The sequence below is a fragment of the Embiotoca jacksoni genome, unplaced genomic scaffold (assembly GCF_022577435.1).
Source record: "Embiotoca jacksoni isolate LCO1_2020_lvr unplaced genomic scaffold, fEmbJac1.0.p SCAF_7, whole genome shotgun sequence".
NCBI lineage: Eukaryota > Metazoa > Chordata > Actinopteri > Embiotocidae > Embiotoca > Embiotoca jacksoni.
The window spans coordinates 7,747,295-7,763,607 of record NW_027185425.1 but is presented as its reverse complement, the minus strand read 5'-3'; the positions used below and the strand labels follow the sequence as shown (position 1 = coordinate 7,763,607).

General features: G+C 40.0%; 1 protein-coding gene across 5 annotated transcripts in view; it reads right to left on the bottom strand.

Moving 5' to 3' along the window:
• elmo1 (engulfment and cell motility 1 (ced-12 homolog, C. elegans)) overlaps positions 1-16,313 on the bottom strand; it is a 100,076-nt gene that overhangs the window by 28,187 nt on the left and 55,576 nt on the right. For all 5 annotated transcript variants that reach the window (XM_069175765.1, XM_069175763.1, XM_069175766.1 and 2 more), the window contains one exon: positions 779-915. In XM_069175765.1, coding sequence (XP_069031866.1) covers positions 779-915 — 137 coding nt within the window. The remainder of the gene's footprint in view (positions 1-778; positions 916-16,313) is intronic.

Sequence of the window (16,313 nt, the reverse complement as noted above, 5' to 3'; positions counted from 1 at the left end):
TGCTCATCTATGAACACACAGGAATAAAAACATTTCCATTTGCATGTGCACGCCACACTAATAACAGAGTTTGAGATATGATAATTGCAGCTGTAATTAAGTGTGAGCCATGTGACTGTGCCGCTTCCGGCCAAAACTCACAACAGAAAGTCAATGATGTGTGACAGAAGCTGTATGACATGACTCTGCATGATGTGCACCTTAAAATAGAAAAATGCTGTGGAAACAAAGTTATTAAAAACACTTCTAAAGAAACAAATATTTTATTTTCTGTTAAACAAGCTGCCATACACTTTGTCATCAAACTGTTTTTTATGTGCCATTAACTACAAAATTATTGGTCTTATTTTTTGTTTCAAAGGACATTTAAGCAGTGAATCGCATCTTTTTGTGTTGTGTCGAAAAAAACTATATTTTAACTCACAATTCATACTACATATTACCATTTTGTATACAAGAAATTAACAACTTTTAGTCTCAATTTTAGTACCACTTACTTAGAGGAAATGAAACAAGAACTGGCCTCAATCAAACAAGGACTTTGAGGCAGTACTGTGATGTCTCGTATGTTTTAACTTTTTCCAGCTGTAACGAGTCCTCCATTAGAATTAGATAATTAAGTGTGCATAATGGTATCAATTGCGGTTCAATTTTTCACTTTTCCAATGTGAATGCACCACAAACTTAAAACTTAGTTACAAATAATTTGTGGCACAGAATTCTTTTGGGAATTCATCTCACCATCCCCCCTCCCCCAAAACACAAACGAGCAGGGTACCTTGTTGAAGTCCTCACTCGTCGCTCTCATCTCCTTCCAGGTCTTGTTGAGCAGCTGGATGCAGGTGCAGAAGAACTCCTCAAAGGAGCGATCGTGGGTGAAGAACATGGGGTGGAAGTCATGGCAGTTTTCACTGGCTGTGGACACAAGAGATACAGATTATCACTTACAGCAGCAGATATCAGGGAATTAAACCCGTTAATGAGGCGCAGCAATTGGATGCTAGCACTTCTTCTGACAACTCAAATAAAGATAGATTTAATTGATACCATTTTTTTTTGTCACAATTAGTACCATGACATAATGCTCTAATCAGTAGGCGAACTAATTTGCTCCCATTCAATATGTAATGATTCGACTAAAACCATAACTTTAAACTATTTACAAAGTTATTCTGTCACCAGCTGTTGCTTTTAGCGGAGTGTTCTGGTGCTATTAGCAACAAAATATAAAATCTTGTGGATTCTGTGTATGTTATTAATTAATTCATGTAAAATAGTTAGTGTGTTCTTGTATGTCGCCAATTTGACATCTACTTTTGTGGATTCAGTTTTCATGAAACATGTAAACGTGTCGCGCTATGAGATTAGATGCTACGGTTCAAACAGGAGAAACAAACAAAGACATCTACAGCCGTCAAAAAGTTCAGTGTGAAACGACTGGTTGTCTTCGAATAATAGTCATTTCCCGGCAAATATCGAACAGTATTTTTTTTTGCTGGAAATGCTCAACCCCACTTGTAACAAGCTGCTAATGACAATAAACTTATTTTACCACAAGCAACATGTGAGCTGAGAAGAAAAGGTGAGCTGGTAGGTCCCCTAGTACTCCTGCATTGTATCTCTATAAAAGTTATAATTGGACAGTTTGGTACGTACACTCTACAACCAGCACCTCAGTTTGGCATGAAGACAAGAAACAGAGATGAACAGCTCCCGCAGCCTGGCTCTACCCAGAGGTCAAAAGATAGACCACCATCTTGAAAGCTCTCAACTTAACACAACAAAATGAGAAATTGTGGTTTTACAGGGTAATGCCAGCTGTTGCCCACTTCCAGTCTTTATGCTAAGCTAAGCTGACTGGCTTGCTTTTTAGCTTCATATCTTGTACCCTGACATGAGAGTGGAATCAGTCTTCTCATTGTGTTCTTGGTAAGAAAGCATATGCGGTTATTTTTTCAAAACAATTCCTTTAAAAGACAAACTGCATCAGTGATTCATCTGACCACAGTCTGGATGTTTTGTTTCATAGCATTTGTATGTACAGTATGTTAACACTGAACTCCATTTATTCAAGCTCAAAAAAAAAAAAATCTATTTCCAAAGCTTGATCCTGATGTTTACCGCATGCCCAAAAACACTGATAAACGAACAGCCATTCTCCACTGTTAAGAGACTCATGCTATACGCTGGCTTCATATTCATAAATGGGCCTGAAGGAATGTAGCCCCCTTGCCTGGACCTGAACACCTTGACTGATGCACCGCAGGGACAAGCAGCCCGCCCACCCACGCATGCACGCATGCACGGCAAGTAAACATCACTTAACTGGAAAATGCTACAGATGACATCATCAGCTAACTGCTGCTGAAATGTTCTTTATTACACTGACTAATGTGTCTGATGATCATGCACGGTCATGGCGACACTTAAGTCTAAAATACAAAAAAATCATCAGGTGTGTGTACACTGAAGATCTGCAATCTAAATAACCACATTTTCCGCTAGGTACAGAATAATATGAAATATGACAGACCTTTCATGAGAGAAAATCTAAAAAACCTGAGAGGGCTTCTATGTTTCTGCATTACAGACATGGTAGGAAGTTGATGTGTTTATAGGGTTATTTGATAGAAACAGCCAGAGAATGAGACACATTTCTCCAATGAAGCAAGACTTTATGTTTTTGAAAATGTAGCTACTCTAACGTCAAACACAAAACAGACAAACGGTGATCACCAACCACTTCCAACTGGATTAAGTTGAGATTTTTAATCTTCAAAGGCCAGAGGTGGTTTATTTTCCTTATTAGCAGAGTACTGAAGCATTTCAATCCCCACTATTTGTGTGAGAGCGTGTTTGAAATAAGAATGAGAGGGAACAGGGAAAGACAGAGCTCTTGAGCGCCCCAACTGTATTAACCAAGAGGTACAATAACAAGGCATGACATTAATTTGAACTAAATTCGTCTCCCTCTCGTCTTGTGGAGATGAGTGGCGGCTCTGAGCCAAAGGTTGGTTCATTTAAAGAGTTTTAGAGTGAAGCAGCAGGGGCGCTGGTCCTCCATGAGCAGCCATGAAATTGGATGGAAGGGGTCAGAGAGAAATTTAAACTTCACAGTATAATGAGTGATGCCCTCGGCCCACGGGCACAGCGACCTGAGCCTTGATTTGGAACGATGGATGGGAGATTAAGGGGAGGGTGACGCATAGAATCCAGAGGGATGTGCTACCGGTGCCGGTAGTCAATCAGAAAACTAATGGAGGTGAGCCAAAACAGATGCTGACTACCTGCTTGGTCAACAGTGTTTCTCTCGGGGACAGAGAAAGAAAAAACAAAACAGGAAAGAGATGAAATAGAAAAAAAGAGAGGTTGAAGTGTATAAAAATCCCCCCTGAATCAAACATCCTTTTTGGCCGACAGGCAAAAGTTGTTGGGAAGGTTGAAGTGCGGAGTGACCTCTGGGCTAAATGGGCTGTTGATAGGACAGGACCAACAGAGCCCTGAGGTGGCAAGGTGAGCGGAATTACATGTCAAGGCCTATTTGGGAGATACAGACTGAGCCATCTCATGTGACTCTGCAGAAATTTCTCCATCTTGAGGTTTTGCAAGGCATGCTCATCTGAAGACAGTTTTATTACCTCTCGCAGGGTTCAGCAGGACCTGAAGCATCAAGCACGAGGCAAAAAAACATTATGGTGTGTTGATGCTCAAAATGGTCCACAAACTGTGTTGTGAATTGTAAAACACTTTCCTAGACGGTTACAGAATGTGAATCGCTGATTACTTCAAACATAATTCATCCACTTACTTTGTGAAAATGAAAATATTGTCTTATTCTGCATTAGGACAGTATCTTCAATTGCTTTTATGAAACTCAGGCATATTAGACTCGACTTGTTGCTAATTAATTTGTACTGTTATACAGAAAGGACTAAAGTTTTTGTTCTCCGCATGTGGAAATTGAAGCTGAGAGTCATCACTTTAAATTACAGCTGCAATTTCCTTTCAAACTTACTACAGTGACATAAAGAGACAACATATTTCATTGAGCATTTAGAAAATTAACAACTAATTTAATGGGTCATTTTAAAGGCTGAACAATTTAGTACTTCTTTTTTTTCATCTTTGCAGACGCTTTGCAGCCAGCTGAAATGCCACAACCGAATCATTCTCTCGACCGCACAAAAGCACTTAAAGTTATCCACCTGAACGGAGATGGAACTATGTGAGTGCAAAGTCATGTTACCGTGATTAGGTAACCATAGGTTCGAGCCAGAGCTATGCTTCAGCACTATTCTAACTCTGAAGCTACAGTGCAATGATGACATGAAAACATCTGCACAATGAAACACTGTAACACAAATCACTGACTTAAGGGGCTTTCCGGCTGGATTTCATACACTGAAGTTCTGTGCTGAGAGAAAGAGACTCCAAGCTCCTCATTATTCTTGCCCCAGATCGTGTACATGACCTCATTTTGAGGCTTCATCCTGTGTTTGTGTGACTGGCAGCAGGGAAACATTGGGTAACTTCATAACTAACGTCATTACTGACTTAAACATTGAAGACTACTGATGATTGAAGCTACTTCTTAACAATGTTTTCACAAGGGGGAGACCTGCGGTGTCACTCAATAAACTCTCATTTAGAATACTTCAATATCGTTTCATTTAAGAACTATTTTTTCCTTTTGTGGCTTTAAAAAATTAAATATGCTGTCAAAATGAAATTCAAACAAAAAAACCCCCAAAAAATATGACTTTCTTTCGATCATGTAGCGTTGTATCACTGCCCTGTACAGTTATATGAATTAAGAGGATATAGAACAAAAATGGTCTCAATAGCTGCACTTGAACTGAGAGGCTGTGTTTGAAATTGAGTGTCTGACTTCTGACTGTGAAATTTATGCTCCATGTAGTGCCCTTAAAATTCTAACAGTGGATTAAAAGAATAGTGTCCACGGCATGTACACTACTTCATGTTAACAGTCCCTCGATGCTCTGCATTTTATAGACTGGAAAATTGAATTCATGTGACACAAAATGAAGAAAATAAGTAAGTGGCTGACTGGACACAATTGCTTGAGGAGTCTAACACTTTGGGATGGATCAGTCACAAAGACATGTAGTCTCTCTCACTCTCACTCTCTCTCTCACACACACACACACACACACACACACACACACACTGAGCTCTGCTTGTAGGCGGCTAACACTGCACAGAACAGAGGGGAAGATATGAACTCACTCAATTTAAGTCACAATTTATGACTCTTTTTGGCCCAGCATATGGGTCCACAGCCGACAATCTGGATGGATGGAAAATGGGCCCTAATGAGTTTTCTTTGTCCTGTATGCGTTTCATCCATCTGCACAGCCAGATGTTCAGTGCCTGTACCACTCATATAGGCAGTAACAGGACACTATGATGACCGGATTAGGTTATGCTCGACCATATGTCCGCATGGGTCAGCAGAACTTGTTATGGTGTTATACTTTGTTGTTATATGTCACTACAAAATGATCAGATTTGGTTGCCTTTGTTGTGACATGTAATGTTAACAAAATGCCTATTTTCTTTAGTCAGTGCAACCTTTTTGCATTTTTTTGTAAAAAAAAAAAAAAAAAATAAGCTAACCAGTCACAACAGTTTAAAAGCTTACTTTTGTTGTGACATATTTTGAGCCAATTTGTTTAAAGGTGAAACCACAAACTAACTGTGTACAGCTTCTTTGAAATTGGCTAAATCAATTTCAGCAGGACTAATGGACTGTATTTAACTTAAATGTAGGTAGACATGTTGGCTTTGCAGAAATAATGAAAAAAGTTTATATACACTTACAGTATGTGGTTCTTTTCCCCAAAGGGAAAGTAATGTCGCTAATAGAAATTCTGAGGCTGATGTGACATTTTTTGTCTGCTTTGATAATTTATGATTACGGTCTGACGTGAACGCGTTATAAACTCTGCAGACAAAATTAAATACATCGGTACAGGGATGTTCCACTACACATCACCCAATTTAATCTTTAAGGTGCGGACAGTTTCTCTCCTCCTTTCATTTTCTCCCCATCCATTCATCCGACTTCCCGGACGTGATGGTCTGAGGCCAAGGGTCACTGTCATGTCCCTGAAGTGACTTATATGTATGAAGGTCCGTTTGCTTGAGAATATGGGACAGCTGTCACCTGTCGAGTTATCGTATTTCGTTTTATGTGAAGGCTCTGAGGGCTCAGTCACGTCAGCTAACAGCTAATTACTAAACTGGCAACCACACAGATGAGTCCTGAATGAAGCTTGTGCATTGAAAGAGTGTGTGCAGTTATGGTCTGTTTGCGTATCTGTGCAAGAGAGATACTGACACAAAGAGAGACATTTGGGCTGAATGCCTCCCTGACATCTGTCAAGGTCCACTGTGTATTTGTTTGTGTGTCCATGAGTGTGCATAAAGTAAGCAAAACAACCCTGAGAGTCACCTTGCAGCTCTGCCACATGATGAATACATAGCAAAAAAGTGTCATCCTCACTGTAATTACAATACCAGCATGCCCTCATGTCCAACTGTGACAAGGGGAGTGTGTGTGTGTGTGTGTGTGTGTGTGTGTGTGTGTGTGTGTGTGTGTGTGTGTGCGTGCGCGTGTGTGTGTCCAGTGAGCAGCGTCAACATCATCTTTCCAGTCCTGTCACTGTTTGCGTGTGTGTGCAGGATGCCAAGGCAGCAGGTACTCAGAGATGCAAAACCTTGGCTGGCCAGATGACTTAGCAGGCTGACTGTGTGCTTCTCATGCAAACAGCAAACAACAGCTCAGCACCACTAAACAGACATAACTAATGTAATCAACCATGGTCGAAACAAGATTACATTGTTTATCAAAGCAAACCAATCTGCCCTGTCTACCAACATGGCTATCCTAATTGGGAAAAAAAAAAAAAAAAAAAAAAAAAAAAAATTCCAGACTGTTTTCATCCATCTGCTACTTTGAACAAATATGTCCCCCAGTAAAAATGCTGGGAAAAAAGAAGACATTTTCATTGAAATGATTAAAGCACCACCTTATAGTATGACATCCATAGGAAGTTTCTCTTTTATCCCTGGCTTCAACGCAATAACTTTAAAACTATAGTGCAAGAATTTTACTGTACACATTAATGAATATCTGTTACACTCAAGCCCTTGCCTAACGAGTTAACAATAAATCTCTGGATTTCACTGTATAGACAAATTTTGCACCTGTTCTCTGGGTGGACATTCCTGGACTGGCTGGATCAATACAAACTTGCTGTACTCTATGGGCAGAGCGTGTACACCAGAGATTTCCACGAGCGAAGCAGGCTAACTTCCGAATCAGCCCTATGCTAACTTAAATGGAGACCAAATTATTCAAAGGTGCAGCTCCTCTAGACTTTCCAAATGTTATCAGTGGGGGTCATATCCTGATACTGAAACAAATCCTTTCACGGTGGTTTTATGCTCAAAACAATGAATCCAGTTGCAATAGAGTAGGCTATGGTGCAGTATTTGACATAACAAAGTGCCAACAAGGTTTTCGTAATTAATTACTCTCACTGACAGAGGGGTGAAACAAAAGTTCCACACTGCAGGTTCAATACTAAACTAGTACAGAAATTCAGCAGGAAAACTAATTAGCTTCCAAGCTCATTAACAAACTAATATTGACGGCCCAATGTTTCAGTTTAAAATGTAATGGCCCTGGGTCTTGAGATTGGAATCTGTTAAGTGTGAAAAGAGAATGATAAACATTTCATGTTTGTGCCACATCAGCAGGGAAGATCTTCTAATTTGAGAATCTCCAACATGAAAGTAATGATCATCAAATAAGGATGCCAGCAGAAAGAAGTCATTGGTCCAAGTCTCTGCTTTATAATACAAGATCAAAAAAATATACACCGCAAGAGCTGCATAATGCTGTAGAATATAAACCATATATCCGTAGAATATAATTTGTTTCTTCCTTTTGTTTCATTTTGCATTTACTTGCACCAAATAAGCCATTTCAGAGAGAAAGAGAAGCCCACGGCGATGAACACAGGGAAGACTCAAAGCCTTATTTTCTCTGTGTTTTCTAATTACATAACTAAACCATTTTAGCGTGCAGAGTCCTTAACAATGATCAAGATGCATTAGAGGGCTGAGGAAGAGCAAGGAACAGTGGCGTAACAGATGGAGAGAAAGGAAAATGAGACTGAGGGAGGCATGCGATGAATCCATCCGCGCTGTGGACCAAGACAAGTATCCAACGAATTCAGCAGTATCTGTTTTCCCAGACTTCTCATATTTTCTCAGATACAATAAAGCCTGTGCATTTAGCGGCGTGTTCTGTGTCTGTGCTGTCCCAGGTTGCATTTATTGAACATAATAAACACAACAAATATCAGATATGCACGATGTTACACCTCATGTCAGATTCTTCTGAAGGAATATCTCAGATGGTGTGAGTCATATTTATGCAAACAAACACGCAATCTGTCCGAGTCTGCCCAAACGCAGAAACAGAATTGTTTAATCATTACAAAACAAAAGAAATTTCACCAGCTTACGTGCACATATGTGCTCGTGCACAAATACAGCATGCACAGAGGGGCTCGCAGGCACAGTCTAGAGACGTAGTGGGCAAGTTTAGATCATATAAAGTTATATACAAATATGATTATGATCTTCAAAAATTAAACAGATAATATTATAAGTGGATAAATTGTAAACATTATGCAAATTTTTTTTTACTTAAGGGGAAATGCTCTCTAGTCTTTTACTTTTTTGGAAAGGAGCAATTGTTAGTATTGCTGAGTGGTTTCACAAACCGCTGCAAAACTCTCCTTAGCTTTGTTCATTAGAAAAAGGTGTCTCCTACCACATGATATACTGTATTTCTCAACAGGAATTTGAACTTCCATTGACAGGCATTCCTGGTGCTTCAATGCAACTGGAAGAGTTACTTAGTGGGGAAAATGAATGACAGAAATTATTTTAAAATCTGAAATTGTAATAACTATTGATTGAATTTCTATGAAGTTTGGTCCCATTTGTAATGTACATGAAAAGATATTCATATTCAAATTACAATAACTTGTCACTTATTTGTACTTTTTTGATTCACATTTGTTGTTGTATTTATATTTGTATTGCGCTTTTTATACCCAAATTTGTGCTACTTTCTATCTGTTCTTCAGTGACATACCTTAAGATGTTATCTCGTGTAGCATTGCGGCTAGAAAAGTTACTTCAATTACAAAGAAATCTTTAAAACCAACTTTTGACAGCACAACTACTTTTTCCTAAAGTGTATCCAGATCTCAGCTTCCAAAGCATCAACTTTAGTCATCTACAGTGTTTCATGCGTGCGTGTCTGTATACATTGAGTCAAAGCTGTACACTGAGAAATGTTAGACCTCAGTGATTTTGTTTTTCCTGATTTCACCCTTGGTAACGTCTGCCAGTAAGGGGTCCTTTGGGAGAACAGATTGTCTGTTGAGAGCATGGTGTATAGTTTCAACAGGGTGACAGCCTGGTGAGAGTTTGATGGTAAATTACATCTGAGGAGCTCCAAGTTCGAAAACTTGCAAGCAAAATTCAGCAGCAGCACTGTCATAGGCTGGGTTGTGTATCATCCCCTGCATCACAGTCCATCAAGATATGCTGAGAGCTGATGGGGGACAGGAGTGTCGGGAACACTCAGAGGATGCTCAAAACTTGATATTCTCGAGCACCCATCTGTCAAGTTTGTTGTTATTTGTGCACTCCAATTTAAAAACCTTTTGCTTGTGTATGCCTGAGGCTATGAAGTGGAAAACCCTGAAGAATGCTCTACCCCTTTAACACAAGACTGCAACTGACAACTGTGAGAAGTGGTTGCAGACTGCCAAATAGATGCTCATGTCACGACTGGAGGGATACTTGGAATTCTGTGCTCGGCCTTTCCTCCTCTTGCCATCATCCACTTTGCTCATGATTCATCAAGTGAGACTTGCGAGAGGGATTCACAGCTCTAACCTTGATGAAGTAATTTCATAAGGGATCAGCTTCCTAGCTAATGCTCAGCTAACACGAATGTTTGCATATTAATGCTCGATCTTGGACACGCATTTTTATCCCACTGATACTTCATTAATGGAAGCAACCACTCACAGAGGACAGAGGACACAAACATATCATGAAAGGTCAATATCATGCACTATAATTCAGAATGCCTTCATATTTTATAAAACCCATAAGCATTGCCAGTAAGTTTTTTTAAGCAACCTCTTAAAAAGTCATATTCTTATTCATATTTTGCCCTTAAGCAACTGTTAATGTATAATATAAAATACTGGATAATATAATGACCTGTCAGTATGTAGGAAAAAGTGTCCCAGTAGGTCAGAAATGTAATTAATCCTATTAAAGTGAAACTACTCAAAATCAATTAAGTTTCAAACCCTCGCGCTCAATAGCCTTGAAAGGTAATGTAGACTACAAAGGCATATGCTTGAAAGCATGTGGGGTTATGTTGTTAAAAACATACAAAATCTCAACAAATATCTCCAAACAATCCTGCAGAACAATCTGATCCACACAAAATGTGGATGAATTTCCTGCTTCCATATCTCAGACCTTAGAGAAAAAAACACAAGTTTCCCATGTTTCCAGATTTGCTAATATAGGGAAAACATATGGAAAAGTTTTCACAGTGGAATCTACATGGGCTTCACACATTACACCATGGAAATGTTCTAAAACCACACGTTTCCATGTGCAAATTACGTTTCACGTGCAGAATTACACATTGCACATGAAATTCATGTGGTTTTTCTGTAAGGGGGTTCTCATGCACAACCTTGTTGTGAGTGTATTAGACATTTGATTGCAAGTGCCACCACTACTTACTTAAGAGTACCTTATCTTGACAAAAATTGAAAAATATTACTTAGTTAGTATTAAAAAAAATAAAACAACTCCTATTGTGTGTGTGTGTGCGAGAGATGGAGTTTGTACCTTGTTGTCTTTATAGGATCACAGCCGGCAACTGAGGAATGTCATTACAGTGGGAGTTGTCAAGTTAATGAGTTTGGATGACTCTGAGTCACCTGCTGGGTTTCGACATGCTACACACACATAACACACATACCTGTGATGAAGCCTGGCTGGACTATAAAGAGACTCAACTAACCATACACATCACAGCAGTACCTAAATGTCCCTCTTACCCTCTCTTGACCTCTTGGGCTGTACTCAGAATATTGTCTGTTAAATTAGAGCTGGCTGTTCATTATGAAGATTTGACAATTTGTTGCTTTTTCATCAGGTTACATCACTTCCGGCGAGTTCAATGTTTGTGCGTAAACGTAACCTAAGTCTATAAAAAGCGAAAAACAACTTCAAGAATCTTAGTCAACTGAACGGTCTCTGACATGATTGACTCATCGACTTTCAGCGGGCAGTTCTACTAGCAACCTAAAATAGCTTGTAGGCTCACTTCAACCAGAAGTATTGAGCTGTTCTCTCAGCACATACAGAGCTTTAGGTTTTCTTATAATGTTAGACGATAGGACAACTGAATATGCACGATTATTAGCTACAGTTTAATGTCAAACAGAAAACAGAGACAGACAGAGTAGTAGCAGGGAAATGGGAGAGAAGTCGCTGCAACTTCATCTTCAGATCAGAAGGTAAAGGTTCAGAGGAAAAATGTCTTAAGATTGAGCCTTTTTGCATGCCATTTTCCATTTCTCTCTTCCTTTGTATCTAATGCTGTATCCCGCTGCAGCCCAGGGCCTAAAATCCCCCCAAATATATTTAAAACAAAATTACAAGCACTGATTTGTAACTACAAAAAGGACAAGATCACCTAAATGCCTAAGAGCAACAAAAAAAAACAGAATTTACTCTGCTTTGCATTCATTTTCTGATGCAATGCTCATTACCAACTAAAAAGGAAGATATACACATTAATACTGTCCTTGAGAAGAGAGAATATATATACAAAAAAAAAAAATCAATAAACATAATGAAATGGAAAATCAATCCAAAAATTCCACATGATGTACTGTGATGCTGTGAGACGCTCAGGAGCTAAAATGTGGAGCAGATCTGTCCATGGTGCTGAACATGGCCTTTTGTTCTGACCTTGGCTGACGGCTTTCTGATGGAAGCCATAGTTACAAATATAAGGACATCATGTGACTGTCCGTCTGGAGCCTGCCCAGACCTGCCTCTGTCTGTCTGTGTCTGTGTGTGTGTGTGTGTGTGTGTGTGTGTGTGTGTGTGTGTGTGTGTGTGTGTGTGCGCGTGTACACGCTTGCGAATAGGGTCTGGTCTCTTTTTAAATTTCACGTATATATGTCTGCAAGCGTGCGTGTCCATGCCTGGACCTGTCATGCCTCACTACCCAGCTCTCCATCTCAGCAATGAGACGACACACCGTGAATCACCAAGCAGGGCCATTACTCACCATGCCTGGCCCTTTCTAAATAACTTCATAAATATTCCATGGGTCGGTTTAAACAGGGGAGTTGGAAAAAGTCATGGCTTGGCGCCTCACAGGCGCAGATTGCATTAAGCCCCATGTTCCAGCAGAAACATGGAGGGACAATCAATCTTTTAGGATCTGAAGCAGGCCATCAACATTTGTGTGAGAGAGAAAGAAGACACAGATTAATGGAAGAAGGTGTACGTGAAGGAAAACTGAGAGACAGGATGGAGAGAGTGTAACCTGCATGGTGTTATGAATTATGTAGGATGTGGCAGTACTGACAGCTGATTCAACCACTCAAGCTTACCTCCTTTCTCAAAACCAAATCTGCATAGAGGCGTCACAACAACAACAAGAAAGGGAAAATGTCAAAACATCTCAAAACGAGGATGGCATTAAATGTAAAAGTGAAATGGAAGAATATCTGTTGACCTAAAAGAGCAGTGAGACAAGTGTAATGACAGATTCCTGAGGGGCGTCTCTGTTATTTATTTAAACAAGACAAGGTCAAAACCTGGTATATGGCTGGACCGTGTGTGAGATGACAGAGAGCTTTTCATTTGGCGTATTATTTTCATAGGTAGGTAGAGAGAGAAGCGGCAACATTAATGCGTTTGCTGTAAAGGACTGCAGAGGTGAGGAGGGAACTGAGCCGCAACCGTGGGAAACCGGGATATCCGGGTATCTCTTGTTTTCTTTTTGCCACCAAGATGAGCTTTTCATTTTACACTGATTTCATCAGAAGTGAAACTTCAAACATTCAGTCAGTGAGAGAGATTCACATTTATAGAGCTGGCCTTGTTGTTGTGGTAAAAATGTAATGACGCTACTTGCTTATGTACTGGCATATTTTGTCAAAATTCATGGGACAGCAAACAGACCATGAAAGTGTGACAAAGGATCAAAGTTCTTAGAGGGACAGTTGTTATTCAGACCCACAGAGAGGAAAACAAAGAAGACGCCTGAAAGCAAGAATGAAGAGTGAGAAAAGTACGAAAAATTCAGCTGGAAAGAGGGTTTGAAGAGGCAAGCGGGGAAGAAAAGAAACTTTAACAGCCCCTAGCAAATCCAGAATCACTCTGTGTTACATCCTCGTGAGAGAACAAGAAGAGAGTGTCTGAGTGCCAGAACCATATTGGCATTTCACACAGATGGAGAGAGCAAATGAGCCACAAAGACGTCACTGCCGTCACCATTAATCCGCTGTCTCTTTCTTCTGCCTATATCCACAAAGGGATACAAAGCAAAAAAATTGATATTTAAAAAAAAGAAAAAGATGAAATTAACTTTTTTTCTCTGCCAGGAGTTTGGTCTGCTTTGAAAGACTGTTTCTGAATGACAAGCATGACTTTTTGATGGAGCATTATAGAGCTCCGTTTGGCTTTAATGAGGTTTGGGTGTCCACCAGCAGCTTTGCATCACTGTTTCTCTGCGCAGTTCAAATTTTAAAGGATACGGCTAAGTCGGTGTATCATCTTCTTCATGCTTTGCATCTTCTGCAGCACTGGGACTGTGTGGTCGAAGATTATTTAAAAGAACATTTCAATGTAAGCCACTATGGGGCCACCCGAGAGCTGAGTGGTTGGGGCGAATACCACGTGGGCGCAAATGCCGTCAGCAGAGGTCCCTGGGTTAATTTCCATCTCAATCCCCCACTCCATTTCCCCACATTCCCTGTCTGTTTACACTTCTCTACATGAATAAGGGCAAAATAATGCCAAAAAAAAGAGGAAGCTGCTGTATTTAAAAAATGGATACAGCCATTCTAGCATCTCTGTGAGGCTCTGCTTTCAGCCGCAAGGGCAGTGCTTTCAGCTAAATGATAATATGTAGTGAGCTCACTATGACAGTGCTAACATGCAGATGTTTGAAAAATACATACCAAAATACATGTCTATCACGGGAACTGTGAATATCTGTTCCACATTTCATGGGAATCCATCAAATAGTTGAGACATTACACCAGAAAACAAAAATTTCAACCTGTTGGTGTGAGCTGCCGTTATGAAGCCTCGAGTTTCACTTTTTGGCCATCGCCATCTTGCTAGTGTGGTTTGAAGCCAGAAGTGACCATATTTAGATGAGCTAGGAGTAGCAAGTGGTGGATCTGACTTGATCTGATTGGAAACCCGAGGACACTACATCCCGCCCAGCTATAGCAGAAACCTGACTGCACCATATGCCTGTCAATCACACAGACACGGCTTTTTGAGACTTACTTTCTAATCATTGACGGGATTATTTTCAGATGGACCACCAGAAAACTAAGAAGAAGAAGGGACTTTAGCAAATGACATCATAATAATATGTGGAAAATATTTCTTGACAAGTTCAATAGAAATCTATGGAGTCAGAGGCTTTTTGGAGCCTACCTCTATCAGCACTTGGTTGTATTGCAGTTTGAAGCACTTCTGCATTGGCCTCATTTTTCAGACTTTGAAGCTACGTTTACTTTTATATATAGTCTATGGTCTTCATATAATGATAAGAAAATGTAGAAACATTTTCCCCAAAGTGTGAGAAGTCACTACACCAAGGAAAAGTTACAAGCTTGAAATGTCAATGTTACATTTCAAGTATTTGGTGAAATAATGCACCACAGTACTCTGGAACGTTTTTATCTGTTTTGATAGTTTGATATCCAAGTCAGAGAAACAAGAACAACCTCCAACATCCTCATTAGTATCAGGTATTTCATTGTTTCTCCACTGAAAGGTCATCCGAATGATGATAGTATCTGTGTAGAGCTCATTCGTCTCCAGTCTTCCCTATGGGAGAAGCACGCTCGAGCCACGAAATCTCACACGCGCACACACACACACACACACACACACACACACACACACACACACACACACACACACATGCACATTAATACATTAATGACCAGCCCTCGGCACCTGCCTGGCCCATGTTACATTCATCCTACTCATACATTCATTAGTGTGTTAATATACGCAGTGCTAATGTGGTGTGTGTTAAAATGCACTTGGCTCTCCACAAGAGAAGAGCAGTGCAGCTTATGATTAGTCCGGGACATAGTAGCTTCCTCCCATAAGGAAAAGATGCATTCAATGCTCCAAGAGTGCAAGTCTGTGCAAATATTTACTGGAGTTGTGACAGAGATGGATGAGAAGATTAAGATTTGAGACGCAGTAAAAGTAAATCAAAATGTTGTCTTCTCTCCCCTATCCCCAGTGATTGCCTGCAAAGGATTTGTTTTATTTAATTTCCTTTGCATCCACTTTTTAACCGCATACCCATGGATGACCTACTTATGTGTCTGGAAATCCTGTCAGGGTTCAACCAGGTGTAGGTGCTGTTATTATGGCAGCACAGCAAAGTATTTTAAACAGATGTAGGTTATGCATTCAATTCTTATCTGTCCCCCCATTTTACAAATACACACATAAACACACCATACCACAACATTAATATTAATGGTAGGTCTGGTCTCCCAGGCTAACATCCTCAGTAAAGAGGACATTATACAGCCAATGGGAATAAAAAAGACTCAGAACTCAGACTCAAGGTCACTGCTACAACTCAGCTGCAGCGTCCGGTCCTGCGGGGACATTTCAGTGTCATAACAGTAATATCAGCCTGACACAAAAGAGACAACACTATTTCCAGTTGAAAATGATCATAATATGTTGATATGTTCTGTTCATATGTTTTCCTGCATCTGCTCTGAGTATATGTATGTAAACATGCAAGTCTTTTTGTATTCATAATGGCGGCATGGCATTCATCCAAGGGGTTTAACTCCATGCATAAGGCTTTAACTACATGCTTAGAAAAGCCTTAGAGATAAAGATGTTTCCCTATTTGGGGACAAGTGTGGTTG